At 60.8% G+C, this 20933-nt stretch overlaps 2 protein-coding genes across 3 annotated transcripts in view; one reads left to right on the forward strand and one right to left on the reverse strand.

The window, feature by feature from the left end:
* The first annotated feature begins 1279 nt into the window (after positions 1 to 1279).
* On the forward strand, positions 1280 to 6060 carry FOXF1 (forkhead box F1). Its single transcript, XM_012764669.3, has 2 exons — positions 1280 to 2279; positions 3788 to 6060. The coding sequence occupies exons 1-2, from the start codon at positions 1298 to 1300 to the stop codon at positions 3946 to 3948; spliced, it is 1143 nt and encodes a 380-aa protein (XP_012620123.1). The 5' UTR covers positions 1280 to 1297; the 3' UTR covers positions 3949 to 6060.
* A 13182-nt stretch (positions 6061 to 19242) lies between these two features.
* Positions 19243 to 20933, reverse strand: part of MTHFSD (methenyltetrahydrofolate synthetase domain containing) — a 427514-nt gene continuing 425823 nt past the window's right edge. For both annotated transcript variants that reach the window (XM_020282870.2, XM_075995846.1), the window contains one exon: positions 19243 to 20857. In XM_020282870.2, the coding sequence (XP_020138459.2) occupies positions 20399 to 20857 (459 nt within the window). In that variant the 3' untranslated portion in view covers positions 19243 to 20398. The remainder of the gene's footprint in view (positions 20858 to 20933) is intronic.

Genomic DNA, 20933 nt, shown 5'->3' on the forward strand with positions numbered 1-20933 from the left:
CGGGAACTCACGCGTAGGTGTGTTTGCAGGTCTACGTGTAATCCACCGGTTTGCATGTGCATCAAAGCATGTATGTGTGTGCTAAGTGTGCACAAGTGCACGCGTGCGCGCACGCATGGGCGAGTGAGTAGGCCGGTTTTCCGGGAGACTGTGCGGCTTGGGTCCCTGCTGGGCTAGCGGGTTCTCCTTGTCCCCTTCAGGCCCGCGGCGCCGCCGGGACAAAGCGGCCGAGACCCGCCCTGCGCTTTCGTTTTCTGCCTGCGCTCGGCCCAGGCGGCTGCCCGCTCGCTAGCGCGCTGCTGGGCGAGTCCGAAAAATCCCGGGCGCGGCGCAGTCCTTCCCGGGGCGGGGAGAGTGGGTAGGCGGTCCCTCGCGGGAACTTACGCCGGCCGGCGCGGGGACCGGGAGCCAAGCCGGCTGTGCCCGCGATGGTGACGACCTGGCGGCCGCCGCCGCCGCTGCCGCTGCACTTGCGCTTTGCCACTGGGCTGCGCGCGTCGGGGGAGGCCAGGGCCCAGGGCGCGTTTCCCGCCGCGCCGCCGCCCGAGCGGGGAAGGCGGAGGCCTGCGCGCGTCGGGGCTGAGCCTCGGGCCCAGGGCGCATTAACACTTGCTCGCCAGGTTGGTGGAGGAGGGGCGGGTTCTGCGGGGGGCCGCGGGGCGGCGGGGGTGGGGGCTCTTTAAGCGCCCACCAACGCGGGGGCCGGAGGGGGGCCGGGAGGGAGGGAACTCCTGGAGGGTCTTGCGCCCGGCCCGCGAGACGCCGCCGCGCGGAGACGCAGGGAAAGCGGCCTCGGCTGGAATCCTGGAGCCGAGCGCCGCGGGCGGCGGTGACCCAGCGCTGCTCCGGGCCGGGGCGCACGGCCGCGGGCCTTGGAGGTGGTGCCTCCCCCTACAACACCGGGGCGGGGCGGGGGATGGTGGGGGGAGCTTCCGCGCGGCCTCCGCCCCGGCTGCCCTCGGCCTCGGCTCGGCTCCTTCCCTTGTGGGAGGCCGAGAGCGAAAGAGGGAGGAGAGAGTCGGGGGAGGCGGGAGCTGGAGCGAGGGGGGCTCTGAGCCAACCGCCTGCGGATCCAGCAGCTCCTCGGGGAGGGCGGGCGGGCGGGGGAGGGCGCGCCAGGCTCGCTCGGGAGAAGTGGCCGCCGATGACGGCAGAGGTGCAGCCAGACCCGCGCGCGCAGCCCCCTCCCCCTCGTCCCCCTCCCCCTCCCCCTCCTCTTCCTCCTCCTCCTCCTCCTCCCGGCCTGTCTGCAGCGCAGAGCAGCGGCGGCAGCGGCGGCGGCGGCAGCAGCCACCCGATGTCTTCGGCGCCCGAGAAGCAGCAGCCACCGCACGGCGGCGGCGGCGGCGGCGGCGGCGGGGGAGGCGGCGGGGCCATGGACCCCGCGTCGTCAGGCCCGTCCAAGGCGAAGAAGACGAACGCCGGCATCCGGCGCCCGGAGAAGCCGCCCTACTCGTACATCGCGCTCATCGTCATGGCCATCCAGAGCTCGCCCACCAAGCGCCTGACGCTCAGCGAGATCTACCAGTTCCTGCAGAGCCGCTTCCCGTTCTTCCGCGGCTCCTACCAGGGCTGGAAGAACTCCGTGCGCCACAACCTCTCGCTCAACGAGTGCTTCATCAAGCTGCCCAAGGGGCTCGGGCGGCCGGGCAAGGGCCACTACTGGACCATCGACCCGGCCAGCGAGTTCATGTTCGAGGAGGGCTCGTTCCGCCGCCGGCCGCGCGGCTTCCGAAGGAAATGCCAGGCGCTCAAGCCCATGTACAGCATGGTGAACGGGCTCGGCTTCAACCACCTCCCGGACACCTACGGCTTCCAGGGCTCGGCCGGCGGCCTCTCGTGCCCGCCCAACAGCCTGGCGCTGGAGAGCGGCCTGGGCGTGATGAACGGCCACCTGCCGGGCAACGTGGACGGCATGGCCTTGCCCAGCCACTCGGTGCCCCACCTGCCCTCCAACGGCGGCCACTCGTACATGGGCAGCTGCGGCGGCGCGGCGGCCGGCGAGTACCCGCACCACGACGGCTCGGTGCCGGCCTCCCCGCTGCTGCCCGCCGGCGCCGGCGCGGTCATGGAGCCGCACGCCGTGTACTCGGGGTCGGCGGCCGCCTGGCCGCCCTCGGCCTCCGCGGCGCTCAACAGCGGCGCCTCCTACATCAAGCAGCAGCCCCTGTCCCCCTGCAACCCCGCGGCCAACCCCCTGTCCGGCAGCCTCTCCACGCACTCCCTGGACCAGCCGTACCTGCACCAGAACAGCCACAACGCCCCAGCCGAGCTGCAAGGTGAGTGGTGGGCCGAGGACTGCTCTGGTCCCGGGGAGCCCAGCATCTGAGAGTGGCCTCGGACCCAGCCCCGAACAGGCTGAACACCCGGGGTGAGCCCACTTCCTCTTCCTCGGGGCAAACCCCAGTGCTGAGGGAAGGTGCTAGCTGCCCGGGTGCCTCTAGGCCCTGGCCCTGCCCTTTTGAGGGGTGATTGCATCTTTTGACCCCAATTCGGGCCAATTTATTTGTCAGAAAGTTCCAACTCCTCACTGCCGGCTGCCCCAAGCCTGTCCAGGTAGGCCCATGCTATGGAGAAGTCCCAGACCCCAGTACTCTAAGTCTTTGTGGGCTCCTTAAGTCCTCTCACACCTCATTTCTGGTCCCCGTGTGCAGCTGGGGTCCCAGCCCTGGCCATCTGGCCGAGGGTCCCCCGGTGGTGGCCCCAGCAGGCTGCCCGGAGAGCTGCAGCCGGCACCACCACCACCGCAGGGCCTGGGCAGAACGAAGAGTTAGGCCCAAAGCCGCCAGGGCCGGTGCGCTGGGAGGCTCAGCTCCCCACTGTTCAGGGGACAGGCCGAGTCGGGGCATTTTGTGGTAACAGAGGCAGGGTGGCCAGGCCCAGCGAGGGTCAGCGCTGCAGGCCGACCAGACTTTGTTTCTCAGGATCCAGGTTTTCAGGCCCCCAGACCCCCCACACCCTAAACACGCCAAGCCCTCCGAGAAAGAGGATGCAAAACCGTCTCCTCGTCTCCTCTCCCCAACTGCCCACCTCGGCGCCCCCCAGCAGCCTTCCGGGCCAGGTTCTGGCGAGGCTGGTGCGAGCTCAGCAGGGGCTGTCAGGGGTCAGCTGTCAGCAGCCCGCCGGGAGGCAGGCAGGCGCTGGGCCTGGGGCGGGTAGGCCACCTCTCCTCTCCGCAGGGCAGGCCCTGCTCCGGCTGTTTCCACTACTGGGCTCCAGCTGCCCTGGAGGGGCCTGTTCTCCCAGGGACCCTTCCTCCGGGGAAGCCTCTCCCTGCCCCTGCTAATGGCCGGGTGCTTGCCTGAGGGGCACCGGCCTCTCCCTCCACCCTGGCCTCCCGGCCTCCCTTGGGCTCCCTCCCTGTGCTGGCTGTGGCCGCCGAGGGGGAGTTAAGGCCACTAGGCCTTGCGGGGGAGTTTGTGGTGGGGAGCCGGACTCCCTCACCCCTTCCCCTTGGGCTTCAGGAAGCCCCAGATCAGGCGGTGTGTCCCAGGCGGGACAGGCTGGGGCAGCGGGCACTGCTGCGGGGAGCAAGGCTCACGGCCAGGGCTCCAGGATCCTTCCCCGGGCGTCCAGCAGAAAGCCCTCGCTGCCCGGGGCCACCGGCCTTACCGAGTGCTGAGAGTCGGGAAGTCGGGGAGGCGCTCGGCGTGGGGAGGCGGCGGTGCCCTGTGTCCGGCTGGCCTGGCCCTGTGCGCCCAGCTTGCAGCTTCCCGGCCTTGAACTCTGGCTCCGGACGGACGCTAACCCTCTTGCTCCCCCACCCCTCTGTCCCCTCGCCTGGCAGGAATCCCGAGGTATCACTCCCAGTCGCCCAGCATGTGTGACCGAAAGGAGTTTGTCTTCTCCTTCAACGCCATGGCGTCCTCGTCCATGCACTCGGCCGGCGGCGGCTCCTACTACCACCAGCAGGTCACCTACCAAGACATCAAGCCCTGCGTGATGTGAGGCTGCTGTGTAGGGCCCTGGTCCTCGGGCCCTCCCGGCACAGGGCGGCCGGGGCAGGGACCTCGGAACCCGGCGCAAGGAACTGCTTTACTCTCGAGGTATAACCGTCGGCGGCGGCGGCAGAAGAAGAAAAGGGTTTGACCCCCGTCCCCAACCGGATTGCACGGAAAGGCATCCCCAACGCAGAGACCCGGCGCCCCGGTCGGTCGGTGGTCACCTCCTTCCCCAGCTCCTTCAGAAATTGTAAAACTGGTGGCGGCCGGGTCCGGTCTGACTGCAGCCGTCGTCGTCGGAAAATAAACACGTCTGTTTTCGATCCCGTCGCAATCAACGGCCGGCCGAGAAGGTGCTGCGTTGGGGGGAAGCCCCCACATCTAAACAAGAATTCTGCTGAGGCCCCCCTTCCTCCCTTCCAGTGGCAAAAGGTGTGGGGGGGGAGGAAGAATTTTAGAAGGAAGGCAAACACGTGAGACCAATCATTATCAAATACTTTTATTTTTTGGTTGAGTATTTATCTTTTTATTTTTAATTTTTTGGAAGAATGTCTTGGAACGCGCAAGTCTCCTTTTAGAGCCGTCTTTTGCCGGAGGGGGGGGAGGTGCCCCCTCCCCACCTCGAAGGCGTCCTGCGGCAACCGCAGGTGGATCTTCCCCAGAACAACTTGCATTTCTGAAGCCACTGTTCCCTCTTTACGGAGAAGATTGTCGGAGCCCAAGGGAGTGAGCGGCTGTCCTCCGGGCCTCTGCGGTTCCTCCTCCCCCAACCTTCCTCCTCTTCAGCCTCTTTTGTTTTGTCTTGAATTTTATTTTTATTTTTTTTTCTCCACCGGTGGGTATTATTTCTCTCTCTCCCGATCTCTACTGTAAACTTTCTGGTCCGAGAATGAGCCGAACACAGCGCGTGACGCGGGGAGCCGGGGAGGCCGGGCCACCGGGGGTATTCAGGATTGCGGTGACTCAGAAAGGTTAAGGCACTTTTAAAACTATAGCAAGGCTCATCTGTTATTTATTCTACTTTCTTCCCCTAATAATCAAAAACAACACCTCGTAGGCTCTTCCGTTTATTAGTATTAATGGTGTAACTTTGTTGGCAATATTTGCCATGTAGAACTTTTTTTTTTTTTAGATAACCATTGTAAATTTGAGACAAAGACCAATCTGTGTAAAAACAAATCTCCATATGTTTTATATAAATATATATATAATATGAAGGACTTACCCTCCTTTTTTTAGTATTTTGGGCTGCTGGGGTGCAGCGTTTGTGACACGTATTTTAAATTTACTTCTGCACTGTATAAAAATGACCATTTGAGGATGTTTTTGCCTTTTGTGTATTTTTTTTTCCTAAAAAAAAAAAAGAACAAAAATAAAAAATGTATAACATTTGTACCTGGCCTTTAAAATTGTATCAACTAGAAATAAAATCTCACGAGTATTTTGTTGGGATTGGGATCGCAGACTGTCTTCCAAACTCCCAAGACATAGATAGGCTTTGGACCTCTAGACTTTTAAAAATTTACAGCCTGAATAATTCTGAATGCTTCTTTCTTTTTCTTTTTTTTTTGGCGGATCCTCCTCTTTTCACTCTTCATTTCACAAAGTACAAGCTGGACAAGAGGAGCTATTTTTCTTGGCTTCTGTATTTTAAGAAGAGCCCTCTGCCCCTTAAATGTCATTTCTTGTTTTAAAGAAATAATCAAGGGTTTAAAGAAAAACTGTAGCTCTCCTTCCCCTTGGGAAAACCAAGCAAACGATCCGCCTACACTTACATGTACTCACAGATACACAGGTATGTATACATGTCTGTGTATCTAATATATATATATTTTACCACTCCAAGGCCAATGAGAGTTTTTAGTTTTAGACTTTATTGTTCCATATTCTAGCTGTTGTAATTCACGAATCAACTTCAAAGTTTTGTTCTGTTTTTGTTTTTTTTTTTTGTCTTGTTTAGGGGTTTGGTGCCCTATACTTGCTTTTCCCCAGCTGAACATCTAGTCGACATTTGGACAAGGCTGGGGCTGTCGGTAGGAGAGCAAGGTGGCAGGCACGTTTCCAAGCTGGTAACATTTCCCCAACTAAGCCATATTTTTTGCCCCTTTCTCGGAAAAAAAGAAAAAAATTTTTTTTTTTTTTTTGCCCTGTGTCTTCCACTGACCACCACTTTCTCTCTCCATTCCAACTCCCGGCTACGGAGGAAAACAAACACAAAAGTCACATTGTTGGCGCGGCCATTCCAGACCCACCGCAGTGTCTCCGTCGCCGGGTCGCGAGTCTCTGAACCTGGTTCTTCTCAGATTTGACATTTTGGACGTGCGGGTAATTTCTCCGGTGCTCTGTTACATCAAAATTATCAATAAACTTGCCTGGGCAAATTAATGTCCCAAACTAACAGCTGTCTATAAAACCGAGATAAAGGGGACAGCAAAAGGCCGGCGACTCCATTCCATCTCTCGGGACCCGGGGCCGGCTCTGCGGGGCGCAGGGCTGTGGCCCACACGCGCCCGCGCCGGGGAGCAGGTCGGCAGCGCGGGTCAGGCAGGGTCCCCCTGGGCAGCGGCCGTCTCCGCACCCACCGCCTCCCCCCAGTGCCCGGCCGGGAAACAAGTGCAGAGACCAGCCCCCAGGGCTCCTAGCACACGGAGCTGGGGGCCCCCTCCTCTGTCCGCCGGAGCCTGCGCCCCAATTAGGACAGAGGCTCTGGGAAGCGGGCTGATTAGGAGAAACCCAATGCCGGCCCCTCCGCCGGCGCGCTCCCGGGTCTCCTGCAGCCTCCGGCCCCGGCACCCACTGTCTTGGCGCCAGGACGCGCCAGCGGCCTCTGCGAGCCCCGAGCCCCGGTGGAGCGCAGCTTTGGCGCCGGGGCCCAGGGCCCAGAGTCCATGGTGGCGGCAAAGCCCAGTTTCCTGCTGGTCTCCCGGCGGCGCCTCTCGGCTTGAGCGGATCTCCCCGCGCACCCACGTCCAGGCCCGGCTGGGCGGCAGGCGCCCAGAAGGGCTTGTGCGGGGAAAACTGGCTCGGGTGGCCCTGGGGCCGCTCCTGGCCCCTTTCTCCCGGCCGGACCTGCGGCCTGGGAATGAGAGGGAAAGTCCAGCCTTCCTGCCAGGAGCTCCTGGCTCCAGGCAAGCCTGGAAGGGACGGATTTCGCAGGCAAAATTGCCTCCGCACCCACGTCCGAGATTTTGTGCCGCCGCCGCCACCACGATCCCTTGGGTTGTGCCTTCCGCAGAGCCCATTCGGCCAGGCTCCCTCCCCTCAACCCTGCCGTGCTGCTCGGCCACAAAAGCGTGGCCCCGCATGTGCAAGTTACAAGCTGGAAACTCGAAGGCGCTTCCTTCCAAGTCGGGTGCAAAATTACCCGCCCTGCGAGTGTACACAGGTATCCGCTGGCCCGAAGGCATCCCAGCTAGAATGGGTTGAAAATCCCTACGCATATGTTAGGGTTTTCATCCTGGAACTGGGAAGTCAAGGTGCCCTGCGTGTATGTAATACCGGGAAGAATGAAAGGCGAGGAGGAGAACAGCAAGGATGCCCGCAGCGGGACTTCTGTGGGCGGGTTACCCTGCTGGGGCCGCTGCGGAGAGCCGAGCCAGGCCGGCGCCCTGGGTGCGCCACTGGGGCCTCAGCTGCTGGCCTGTTGCAGCTGGGAGGTGGGACTGCAGGCCAGGCCTGACCTCGCGGGAGTCGCCCCCAGGGCCCGACCAGCCAGCAGTGCCTGGGCCACCAGTTCCTTTTCTCTTTGGGGCTGGAGGGTTGAGGGCGGGAGGGGCGGTCGTGCTCCGGGGCAGGGCTCCCTGCCTTCCAGCCACCCACCAGCAGGCAGCGTTCCCCCAGGCAGCGGGGAGATGGAGCTGACAACCTGACCCCAACCAGCCAAGGCACCTCTGAACCTCGTTCCCTGTCTCTGCTAACACCCGCCTGGCCAGTGGTGGCGAGTGAGGTGATGCTTCTAAGGACCACGGCTGCGGCCTAGCTCGCTGGGACTCAGACAGGAGCCATCAGACCTGAGTTTCTCACCCTAGAGATCTGGCGGGGTTTGTGAGTGGCTGCAGGTCCTGTATGTCTGTTGGGGGGGGGGGCGGGCTGTGCACCGTAAAAGGTGCAGGAATCCGTCTTTTACCCGGCCCTCTGCTCAGGGACTGCCGACAGCGAGCACCCAGTCCGGCCGCGGCTGGACTCCCAAGGGCCTGGGCGCGCCCAGTGTCCCGGGGAGGAGGGGGCTGCCCCACGGCTCAAGAGAGAGGATGCTAAGAGAAGGTTCGGGTCCGGGCCGCACCGTAGACCACCAGCGGAATCTCCTAACCCCGCCAGCCAACCGCTGCTGGGGCTGCGGAGAGCCCGAGGCCAGAAGCCCCCAGGGCCCCACTCGGCCTCACCTCTGTCGGTGATTCTGAGAGTACAGCCCCAGCAGAACCACCCGCGCCGGAAGTGTCTGGGCTGTTAAACTGCAGGCTCCTGGGGGACCCCCGAGAGCTATCTATGGATTACAATCTGGGGATGAGGGTAGGACCCAGGAATTGCAGGGCCCCGGCTGCCAGGTGGCCCTGGTGGTGCTAAGGTTTGGGTGTCTGTTCTCCAGCTCTGGGCTCTGGTTAAGGCCACTCCATTCGCCCTCTGCTGTCCCCAGCCACTGGCCGCCCCTGTGCCTGTCACCGTGGCCAGCTGGGAGAACTTGGAGGACAGGCAGGCAGGCGCCACAGCCGGCGTTGGTGGGCACACCGTGGGTGTGCTGGGGCCAGGGCAGGCCCTCTTCCCGAATGGCGTCTCAGCCATCCTCACAGCCCTCTTTCTAGGTCGACCTTCCATCCGTCTCCTTTATGCAGGAGCCGGGTGGACACTGTGGGTGAGAGGTAGGATTGGGGCTCAGGGCCAGGACGGTCTGACCCCCAAGCCTGAGTCTTTGACCGTTCCATCACGTGGCTCCTAGACACCTGCGCTCCCCCTGCCGCAGGGCCTGGGGGAGGCAGGGAGGTTGGAGTATGGCCGTGACCAGCCTCTGCTGGCTTCCGGCCTCCACAGGGGAGGCGGCAGCGCACAGGGGACACAGGGCTGGAGTCTCTACACACGGCACTCTCAGACCCTCCCTGCCCCCGGCTGAGCCAGGAAGGGGCTTGCGGGTGGGGGGCTTCGGGGGAGACTGGCCCAGCCGCCGTAGTTCAGACGCTGACATCCACCGACCTCCAGGGTCACACCGGCTGTGATCCCACGAGGTGGCACCGAGGTCCCCCATGCAAGCACCCTTTGCTTGCTTGGGCCTCCGTAGACCCCCGAGGCCGGCAGAGAAAAACCTCAAGCAAAAACGTTGGTGCTCAAGATGAGAGAGCCCAGCTGGGCAGCAGGTGTGGGCGCCTCCCTGCTCTGCTTCTGGAATCTTCCTGGCACCAACATCCCAGGGGCCTGGGCTCTGTGCTACGGTGAGAGGCCGTTCTCCGGCATGTCCCGCAGGCAAGGCCTGGGGCAGTGTGCCCTGGCGGGCTGGCGGTGTGGCTGCCACGGGGACGGTGAGTGGAGAGAGACCTGGCACGTCCATCCAGGACGGGGCACCGAGTCACTGCAGGATCCGGCACGCCGCAGGCCTTCGGCGGTTGTGCATCCCTGTGTGCTGTAGGGCTGGGCGGGGAAGAGGAACGCCTGGTGTTTGCAAGCGTAAAATGCCGCGGGCAGGAGAACAGGACAGAGGAATGCCCCACCACCACCCACCCGTGGACCTGGATCCGACCCTTCTTCCACGGACACGGAGTGCCTGTTTCTGCCACCGGGCTAGACCAGATCCGTGGTGACAGCCGGACACTCGCCTGCTGTCACAGACGGCCAGGCCCGCTCCCAGTCACCCCGGCTTGCTGGATGCAGGAAAAGGCCAGCAGGGGCCAGAGCCCGCCGGTTGCCAAGCGGCCGGCATCCCTGAGGCGGGAAGGTGCGTCCGTCCCTTCAGAGCGGACGTCGGGCCCATGTGCCACCAGTGTCTGGATACAGCGGACACGTCCTGCCGGCCCATCCAGCTGTTTCCAGCGCCAGGACACTTGGGGGCACATGGGCACCCCAAGAGGACGAGGTCACCTGGGCCAGGGCAACACCGAGCGTCCTGAATGGCGGGGCAGCGGCACCTCCCTCCGACTCCCACAGCCGTTTGCCGGGACAAGCGGAGAGGAAGCCTGTGCAGAGAGGGCAGACCGCTGGCCGGGGCCGGCGCAGGCCGAGCCGTGGCTTCCTGCGGACTGCGGGTGGGGTCCGCCGGCGGGCGGTGCTGGGGAACGCCGTGATGAGCCACTCGTTAAGACTAGGGCCCTGGCGCCAGGAGAAGGCACTGACCGCGCGCCTCCGGCTGTGACGGGGGGCAAAGGCCACGTGCCACGGGAAAGCGAGCTGGGCCCTCGGATGTCCCCGGAGAAGGGTGGAAACGTTCCTGGGGGGGGGGTACTCCCCCAGAGGGGGCCAGGGACGAGTGGCCCATTGTGTTCCCAGTCTCTGCGAGGCCGGGGCAGCGCTGGCCAGCCTGGCTCTCTGCCGTGAAGCCCCAACAGCGTCCCCGCTGGGCTGGTGTGGGCAGAGAGGGCCGGGACGGGCTCGGGCAAGGGGAGGCGGCCAGAGGGGAGGCCGGAGCGAACGGACGTGGGCCCCGGGGCCCGCTCGCCTCCTGGGGTCTTCCCAGTGGGACGCCCAGCCCAGGGGGAGAGCTCGGGCCAGGAGGCGCCCTGGGGAGAGAGAAGAGGAAGCCCGGGGCGCTGGGGTCCTTCTAAACCGGGGAGCCTGTGAGCCGCCCCAGGCATCGTGCCCGCGGCCGTTGCTCTGCGCGGTGAGGCAGCGCCCCCTGCTGTCCGCTTTGCGCACTTCGTGCTGGGAAAGCCTAGGCTGCTCCTCGCGGGGAAAGCCAAGTTGCAGCAGGACTGGCGGACCCAGCCGGGCACGGACAGAGGCGTGACCCTGACCTTGGTGTCTCGGACGCTCTGACCTTCCCTGAAGGGGCAGCTGGGTTGTTTTTTTTTTTAATTTTTGGTCGTAGGTCACAGAGTTACGTTAGTGGTTTCCTAATGATAGGGCTTATTCAAAATAAAATACTAAACTTTAGAAAACTGAAAAGAAGAAAGTAAACGTTTCATTCCCGAGCCCCCCCATGTTGGCCCCGGGAGCCGCCTCCCTGCGCGTGGGGGACACGGGAAGTGTGCCGGAGCCCCCGGGCCGCAGGTGAGTCCCGACTCCGCCTCTTCCTGACCCCGTGAGCGTGAGTGGGGCAGGTGCTTCTCTGCCCGCCTCGGCTGCCCCATCTAAGAGACGGGATGGTGGTGAAAGCATGGCCGTCGCAGCGAGGCTTAAGTGCGTTAACCGTCTGCGAAGGGCTTCCTTACAGGTAAGGAGACCCAGGCACAGAGAGGGCAAGCGCTGTGCCAGCGGTCACACAGCTCAGGCGCAGGCAAACCCAGGTGTGTGTGGCGTCATCACCATGTTCCTCGGCTGTTAAATGGCCTCTTTGTTCCTACAAGCTGCTGTGGCTTCCAGTGGCTCCCCAGGCCCCGCTGTGGCCCTAGGCAGTGTTTCTGCACAGGACAGCCCTGCCCCGTGGCAGGGAGGGACCTGGGGCCCTACTGAGTTACCAGCCTCTCTGAGCCAAGCCTTTCTTATCTGGAGAAAATGAGAACCTGGGATTCCGCTGAGGGTTAAGCGAGTTAACTCGCCCTCCAGCAGGGGGAAGGATGTTTAATTTGCTCACAACTCAGCACCTTGGGGCCTGAGTTTACCGCTTCCAAACCATCCAAAGTGCAAAATGTCCACATTACATGGTCACATGTCAGCTCCCATTTTAACCTGTGTGATTTATGGGCATCAAAATAAAGGGTTCCATTCACGGGAAGAAACCCTGCTCTGTTAGAGGGAACGGGAGTGTGGACTCTCTGTTTAAAAGCCTCTGCTTGTTTGAAAGATTGCCCAGGCGGTCTCCGGTAAAAACCTAGGATGACCACTGAGACCGGCGAAGTCACTGGGCTCCTGGGAGGAACTGGCCGCAGGGGCGAGGGGGGGGGGCACCGGGAGGAGGTCCCAGATCCTCCAGACCTGTGGCCCCAGCATGCACTGGGGAACAAGCTGCCTTGGTTTCCCCAACTACAATTGCAGTCGGGTACAGGGCAATCTCAACCAACAGGGGTGAGGGTGGCCGGGTGCCACCGCACAGTGGCTGGCAGCAGGGGTGGCTGCTCAGTGGAGTGCAGCAGAGAGAACTCAGGGTGCTGGGGGGACAGGACAGAGCGGGAGGGCGGCCCTGACGGACACCTGAGAGCCTCCCTGCAGGCGTCGGGCGGTGCGGCCCTGGCCTGGTGGAAATCACCCCCACTCGGGGACCCTGCTTTTCTCTTCCAGAAAACACCCCTGGCTTTGTCTTCCTCCTTCTACCTTAAGTGGCAAGCTAGGGACAGCCCACCGTGAAGGAAGGGCCGTGGATGCCCCTGGCTCAGGCTACAATCAGCTGCGGGTGAAGCCCCCTTCACTCCCCACCCGCTGGGGGTGCCGGGCTGGTGGGTGCCTCTCTGGGCACTGCCTCAGTGACCTCGTCTGTGAAACAGGGTGTCCCTCAGAAGGGACTGCGAGGACTAGGTGGAACTACACATACGTGTGTCTGTGTGTCTATGTCGTGTCATCAACAATATAAATGAGAACACATCCACACATAAACACATCATATAGCTTACGAATACATGAGGGGGCCAGATACAGGGGAAGGGCGCGCAGCAAGCCTCGCTTGGCCATTTCTGCCAGGGGCTGCGAGTTACAGCTGTGGGAACAGTCATCCGCAAGCCCCGCCCGGGGGCCCGGACACGCTCCCGGGAAGACTAGAAGAGGGGAAGGGAGGGAACGAATCCTCACGTCGGCTCCTTTGGCAAAAAGGCAGGAAGCCCCAGCCTTGTGCCAGTGAGACAGGCAGGCCCTGGGCCCTTACGGTGCCCTGTGAAGGTGTGGCAGACCAGCCAGGGGAGTGCGGGATCGATTAGTGATGTCTGCCGTGGGTGCTGCAGAAGAGGCGTGTTCACCCGAAACTTACTGTCCCTAGGCCTGGTTGCCGCGCTTTTTTTTTTTTTTTTTTTTTGAGACAGAGTTTCGCTTTGTTGCCCAGGCTAGAGTGAGTGCCGTGGCGTCAGCCTAGCTCACAGCAACCTCAGACTCCTGGGCTCAAGCGATCCTCCTGCCTCAGCCTCCCCAGTAGCTGGGACTACAGGCATGCACCACCATGCCCGGCTAATTTTTTTTCTATATATATTAGTTGGCCAATTAATTTCTTTCTATTTATAGTAGAGATGGGGTCTTGCTCTTGCTCAGGCTGGTTTCAAACTCCTGACTTCTAGCGGTCCGCCTGCCTCGGCCCCCCCGGAGAGCTAGGATTACAGGCGTGAGCCACCCCGCCTGGCCTGAGCCTCTTTTTAAATGCGGTTGTCATGTGACGTTTTGCCCTCCCTCCACTCTCCCTCTGCTGGAGTGTCATCAGTGGTTCTCCCTGGGTGACCTTGTTCACCTTGCTGGCCTGGCCTCTCCTATCTGCCGTCCTCCTGCGGATGTCTGGGGCCAGAGGTGGGGAACGAGGGAGCCCACAGGGCGCTGGGGCGGGGGCGGCACTTGTCCAGGAGGGCAGGCTGCGCCCCGGGGCTGGCGGGTGGGACGGGAACTGCCTGGCCTACCCGGCTGCAGAGGGCAGAGCAGCGAGGGGAGCAAGCACAGGCTCTAGGGGCGGAGGGACCAGCATCCAGTCTCCGCTTTACCGCTGCCTGGGGTTGGGACCCTGGACGAGTCCCTTAAATCTCCCGAGCGCAGCCTTTTCCTTTTGTGACAGCCACCCAGTTGCGTCTTCAATGAATCCCCATCCAAAGGCTGGGCTGAGCTGCCTGGGACGTGCCGCCCTGGCCACAGGGAGCTCCCGTCCCGTGGGTGGGAGACGGGCGGATGCAAGAGAGCACTGCATTTGGAGCGAACACGGCCTCTACTGGGCTCAGCTCTGCCAGAACCCACGGTGGGACCAGGCGGGAAAAGTCACTTCCTCCTTCCAGGCCCCAGACCGGTTTCATTTGCACACGTGGGGAGAGCGTTTTCCCACGCGCAGTATGGAGACTGCGTGCTCCGGCCGTGCGCACAGGAGCATGTGAGCTCTGCGCTTGTCCCGCCCGGGCAGCCCCACGCCACGGACGGGCGCGCTGGCCGGTGCGATGAGCAGAGCCCCGAACGCTCCAGAAGTAGGAGACGGGGCCGGGCGCCGTGGCGCACGCCTGTAATCCTAGCACTCTGGGAGGCTGAGGCAGGAGGATAGCTTGAGCCCAGGAGGTTGAGGTTGCCGTGAGCGAGGCTGACGCCACGGCACTCTAGCCTGGGTGACAGAGTGAGACTCTGTCTCAAAAAAATTTTTTTTAAAAATAGAAGTAGGAAACAGATGTTACAATGACTGTCTTGGCTATCATTCCAAATATTATTTAATACAAAAAAAAAATCCATGCATAGTGACGAATATTAGAAAACATAGAAAACATAGACGTTCCAATGGTTCCTTAAGGCAGTGGGATTGTTTTTCTTGATGTTTTCTAAACACTCCCTACCGCTTGTTTTTAGAGTTCTGCCACACCTTTATACCGTAGTCGTTTGGCAGCGTGGGGGAAATCCTAGGCAAATATTCTTTTCCACAGGTTGCAGGACCGGACCCAGCTTTGAAAGCTTTAATAGAGAACAAGAGGTTTTAAAGGTCCTTATTCCAGGACCAATCTTGGCTCCTCTATTTCACAGAGTTGTGAACTATTTATGCCACTCAGATGGGACTTCGCACAGAAACCACGTGGGAGGAGGCCCCACAGAATGTCAACACGGACTCCCGGGAGCCCGAGGCCATGTCACGGCCCTAGAGCAGGGGTGCGAGGTGCTCATCCGGCCAGCCCCTGCATGTCCACCGCTGTCCCTAGCAGTGCTGGGCTTGGGGTGCGGAGCCACCCAAGGTGGGAGAGGCCCAACAGCAGGGCCGGGGCTTCACCCTGAAGGCGCAGACTCCCTTCCGGAGGTTAAAACTGTAGGTCCCATCCGCTTCCCCCGCCTTTTTGGTAGAGGCCGGACGCGAGTCGGGTGCTGGCTCCCAAGTCCCACAGGGAGGCCGAGACCCTCCCGCGCTTTGTCAGCTCACACTGGGAGCAGCCGGGCCCGCCGGCCGTGTTTGCACGCGGCTGGTGCGGGGAGGCTCTTTATTTGTTGCATCTGGCAGCGTTGGAAAGGATATTACTACATAACTACACAAAACGGTCCGGTCGATGTTGCTACTCGGAGAAGTATTCTTCAGATAGCTCGTCTTGGCGGGCTCATCTGGATTCCATCCCAACCCGAACCTGACGCCCCACGGGGGGAAAGGAAGAAATTCCTCCTCGAGTGCGAGGTCTCGCCTGTGAACCCCCTTCCTGTACCAGCATCACACAGCACCCTGCTATCGCCAAGGCCTCCTTTCATGTTTGGATATCTAATTAGCCTGGAATTTATTTTTATGCTTGGCCGGATTCGGAGATCCGAGCCGCTCCTCTCACCCTTCCAAACAGCAGCCGGCAGCTCTCCGTCCACCTCTTGAGAAGCAAACCCGCCCCCTCTGAGTCCCCTCTCGTGCCCGGGCCCCACCCCTTGGGGACGTTCTCTCCCGTTCTGCGTTACCGCCTGACGTGCCGAAGCTGCAGAGTGAGTCTCGGCACCTGAGCGCAAGGCCTCTTCCTTGCCGGCTACTGCTGGGCAGTTACTGTCCACCTCACCGGCCCCCGAGAGAAACAGCAGTTGGGATTCTGCCTGCCAGGTCCGGGGCGCCCTGGTGCAGGGGGAGTAGTATCTTCCTAACATCAAACCCTCCCGTCCGGAACACAACGTGCGTCTTTATTCAGACCCTTCAGGGACGTTTCATGGCTTCATCCGTGCGAGCCCTGAACGGCCCCATCAGGCGTCTTCTCGAGCACTCACCAGCTTGTGTGGCAACCGCATTACACGCAGCTTTCTAAGGAGCTGTGGACGCCGTGCGGGAGAGGGACGGGGCTGTGTGAGTATCTCGCTTGGCGCTCCGTGGAGTTTTCCACTATTAAGTCAAATCTTTCTTCAGCTGAAGCCGACTTTGAACGTGATCATGTCCCTCCCTGTTCCTTCCCTTCCTCCGTAGCCCTGCACGGGTTTCCGGAAGCCACGAGGCTTCCTCTTCCCACTCACTGTAGTGTCTGTGTCTGTTGTGCCTTCGTCTTCTATTGCACGATGCTTTCAATGTCTAAGAGTTTTTTTCTTACCAGCCCATTCTCTTTTTTTTTTTTAATGGGCACGATGGCCTTCTAATGGCTTTCTGATTGCTGCGCCAACATTTCCAGGAGGGACAGACATGGCAGGACACTGATTTCCTCAAGTGCTCGGCAATTCTTCGTGGTCTGCTCACATCTGCAGGGGAGGCCCAGACTGGCCGGGGCTGGGGAAGCTCCTCTCCCAGGTGAGGGTCCTGCAGGTGCGCAGAGAGGCCCTGGCGTGGACGCTCCTCCCGCGGCCCAGCAAGCCCTGCTGCTGCGGTGTCGGGGTGCAGCGTGGCCTTGCCGCCCGCACCAGGGGTCAGCGGCGGCTCCCCACGGCCGGCGCCCTGCGGAAGGATGCTCTCGTCTCTCCTCCGCGCCACATCTTCCAATACGAATTCCGACGTTATAATTATGTGTTTTTATTTAAAAAATACCGTTACCCATCCTGCTCAGCTTTTTATTTCTGCTAACTTTCAGCAAGTTCTCTTTTTAGGATGCTGACCTACCCCACAGGGCTTTTATGTTTAGATCTCATGTTGTCCTGCATAGTTTAAGATTAGAACAGACACGGGCAAAAGATGACACATTTTCATTTTTTTTTTTAAGTCTTTTTTTTCTACAACTTTTTCATTGACACAACTTTTTCTTTTTCTTTTTTGAGACAGAGTCTTGCTTTGTTGCCCAGGCTAGAGTGAGTGCCGTGGCGTCAGCCTAGCTCACAGCAACCTCAGACTCCTGGGCTCAAGCGATCCTCCTGCCTCAGTCTCCTGAATGGCTGGCACTACAGGCATGCGCCACCACGCCTGGCTAATTTTTTCTATATATATTAGTTGGCCAATTAATTTCTTTCTATTTATAGTAGAGACGGGGTCTTGCTCTTGCTCTTGCTCAGGCTGGTTTCGAACTCCTGACCTGGAGCAATCCTCCCGCCTGGGCCCCTCAGAGTGCTAGGATGACAGGCGTGAGCCGCCGCGCCCAGCCGACACAACTTTTTCTTTCCTGTGAACTTTTCTCAAATCTCTCAGGAGGAAGGAGCAGATGTTGTTTTCCGCAGTGAATCTTTTTCCTAGACGTCCGTCACATCTCAGAGGGCAGGTTCTTTCACTTGGAGACCGTCTTTTAAAGGCCCCAGGTTGACCCCGTCTTCTGTGTATTCCATTGTATTCAGAGTTCACGTCTTCCCGGAAACCGGGCAAGGGGGCTCCCGCTTCCTCACCTGTGTGTGGCCGCAGACTCTCAGATCTCACCCTGGAGGGCTGTTCCCAGTCCCATGACCTGGTCATCTGCGGGCCACCCAGGCAGGAGCTCGGCACTCAAGGGGCCTCCCCCCGTCGGGTGGAGCCAGCGAGCTGGGCCAGAGGCACCCGGCCTTCTCTCCGGAGCAGGAGCGGCTGCCGCGCCCGAAGGAACCTCCCTCCGTCAGCTTGTTCGCGAGCTCGCCCAGTGCCACGGTGCCCCTGCCCTCTTTCACCAGCCCCTGGCACCCGTGACAGCCTTGTCACCTGGGAACTGGCTCCAGAGCCACTGCCACCACTGATCTGCCCCAGGACCCACCCCTGGTGCAGGGACGTCCGACGGGAACCCTGCGCTAGTCCTGGGGGTGCCCCCCCTTGGAGAGCTGCTCCTCCTTCTGAGGGGTGGGCGGTGGCGGCTGTGCTGGCCGGGCCAACCGGCCGCAGCAGGGAGTGCACTCCTGAGCACTTGCCACCTGCGGGCCGAGCTCTTCCAGCCAGCCCCCCCAGACCTCGGGGAGCGGGCTGCTACCATGCCCATTTGTGGACGAGCAAATGCAAGTTCTGGGAGGTGAGCCAGCTGCTGCATCACGCCGCTCACGGTACCAAGCAGTGGCAGGACCGATGCCAACAGCCAGGTCTGTTGGATTCTGAGCTCAGGTTGCTAATCCCAGCTATGTTTTCAAGCTGCATGGGAAGAGAGGCTGGGATAAGTAAGGGGCAACGTCAAGGTTGCCCAAGTGCTGCCCTTTGTGACACTTCTCATGTTCTAAAATGTCTACAATGAATGACTGCTTTTATGAACAAACGAAAAACTCTAAGTGACGGCGACCAGTTAGCCTTGAAAGAAACACAGAATATTAGAACTGGTAAGGACTTGAGGAACTAACGAGCTCAACCTTTCATTCTAAAGGCGAGGAAGCCAAACCCGGAGAGGCCCGTGACTTGCCCACCGTACGCGCCTGGGAGCAGAGCGCACAGGGAAGCCCGCGCTTCTGGGCCGCAGAGTCCGGCGCTCGCTCGCTCCTGGCGAGCTCAAGGAGAGTTTCTGGAAACGGTGCAGCTGCAGGCCTGCCACCGTGGGATGATACGGTGGGATGATACAGCCTGGAGCACCGGCCCTCACAGGCCTGCCCGGGCCGGGCCAGGCAGGTAAAAGGCACGCAGGCTGATACGTTCTCGGCCTTTATCTTTCAGATACTTGGCCTTTAGTTTGTCTTATTTTCCACAAATGTAAAAATGATAAACCATTTTGGCCTACCTGTATGTCAATATACCCGGATTATTCTGGCTGCAAGTGGGAGAAAGCCCAAGCAGCCCAGCTGCCCAAGAGCGATCATCTACTGACTTGTGTGAGTGACCCCGCCATTGGAGGGCGGAGCTTGCATCAGGCACAGTTGGATTCAGGAGCTCGAATGGTGGGATCAGGATCCAGTTCCTCTGTCCCTTGGCTCCGATGGGTCCCTTCGCACAAAGGACAGAACTATTACTGAGTCGCTCCCCGTCTGCCAGGAGCTGCTCCAGCTGTTCTGCAGCTGCCAGCCTCATGGTGGCAAGAGGACGGCCAGAAAGCAAATAAAGGACAAACGAGAACCTTTCCAATACCAGATGAAAAAAAACAGGACAAGCAGGGTGAGGCGGTGAGCGTGACCAGGTGCCGCTCGGCTGCGAGCTGAGCACCATGTGACGCGAGACCCTGCCGCGCAGGAGGGGTGGGCCGTCGGGCAGAGGGGAGAGCCCAGGGGCCGGGGGCCAGGCTGTGGCATGGAAAACGTTCCTACCCCCTTGTTTCATTCATGACACGTGGGCAAAGAAGTCTGCATTTAATAAGCACATGTGTCTAAGGACAGATTTTCTTCCTGAAGTCTCCATAGTGTTCTCACTGTAAGGCCAACGAGAAAATGCCCTTTCAAAGAGAAGACAGAGTCCTGAGAACATTCTCTTTAAAGTGCACGCAAGGCCTGCCCTCTCGGGGCACGGTGGTGTGCTTAAAATACACTCAGTGAAACCCTCTGGCTAAAAAATAAAAAAAATTTCCAACACATATACATTAGAAAAAAGTAAAATCTCCACTTAAATGCTTATTTTGACTTTTTGCCCAGGACCGACTGCAAAAGCACTTCTGTTGAGAAAGGGCAGTTCAGCCAAAGCCCAGCTGGCTTCTAGAAACGGAGAACCGGAGGGAAAAGCCCGGAACACAGGCAGCGCTGGGCAGATGTGAGCCTGGGCGCATTTGCACATGACGTGGCTGGGACGAAATTCATTCCAGAGCCGGTCTCCCGAGACAAAGCATCTGCCTGGCCGGAGCTGGTGCTCGCCCCGGGGCGGGGGCGGGGGCAGGGGAGGTACACAGGGCAGCGGGAAGGCCTCATGGGTCCCCACTGAGTAACACTGAGACTGGGCCGCGATGACACCTTGCACCCAGGGACTGCACGACTTGGGCTTTCGCGATTTGGAGCGTGGCTCTCCGCTCCAGCCAGCCGAGGGTCCTGGAGCAGAAGGCGCTTTTCTGTGCCCTGCGGCGGTTGCTGCCAGGGCTTCTCTCGGGCAGGATCCCTCACCCATCTTCTCCTCTTAACCCCTTCCTCTCAGATCCGAAATTCCCGTCACCCATCCACCGCCGCTTGCTCCTCGAGCCCTCCGGACTGCTCTGTCCCTCCAGAGACACAGACAGACGGACAGACAAACTCACGGACAAACCAGAACCTGACTCAGTCGGGCTGTGCGGCCTCCTGAGCATCACAGCGTGGACGGAGGCCAGCTGCCCCTGCGCGCAGGTGACTGTGCTGGGACCTCCTGGAAGTCCTGAGACCGAGCAGCCCCACAGCAGCTGTCCTGCTGCGCCCTGCTGCGCAGGCCTCCCGTTCCACAGGAGCCAGAACCCCGGGCTGCCCCACACCACACGGGGGCGACGGTGAGGGCATGTCTGTGCAGCGAGGCTCTGCACCCCCAGCCATCCCCCAGGTCACTTGTCCCTCTGCTGCCTGGCCAGTGCCACCCTCAAGCTGTCGGGGCCCAGGCGCAGGCCCTGCAAGCAGGAGAGGGCCTGCTGAGCCGAGGCGGGGTCCTGGTAATGGAGGAAGGCCCTGCGCTGCGGCCCCTGCCAGGTGAGCCGCAGGGGCGCCATGCCGAGCTCTCGGAGCGCCCTCTTCAGGTCACTCACGCGGGCGTCCCGGGGCAGGTTCCCCACGTAGACATCGGCCGCAAGTGGGGCGCCTTCCCCCTGCGGGGAGCCACGGGCTGCTCCCACGGAATCTTCTAGCCCCGGCACGTCCTGGGGACTTGTGACAGTGCCTGGAGGAGCTTTCTGGTGGCCGCTGGGGTGCCGGGGCTCATCCTGGAGGGCGACATCCTTCCCAGCCTGCCTCTCTCGCTCCCGGAGCCGCCTCAGTACTGGGATTTTCTCCATCATCTCGCAGCTGATCTGAAAAGCAAAGCAGTTCCAGCTATTCTCAGCATGTCCGAAGGGACAAAGTCATGCCAGGGACATCTGACACCCA

The sequence above is a fragment of the Microcebus murinus genome, chromosome 20, assembly GCF_040939455.1.
Source record: "Microcebus murinus isolate Inina chromosome 20, M.murinus_Inina_mat1.0, whole genome shotgun sequence".
NCBI lineage: Eukaryota > Metazoa > Chordata > Mammalia > Primates > Cheirogaleidae > Microcebus > Microcebus murinus.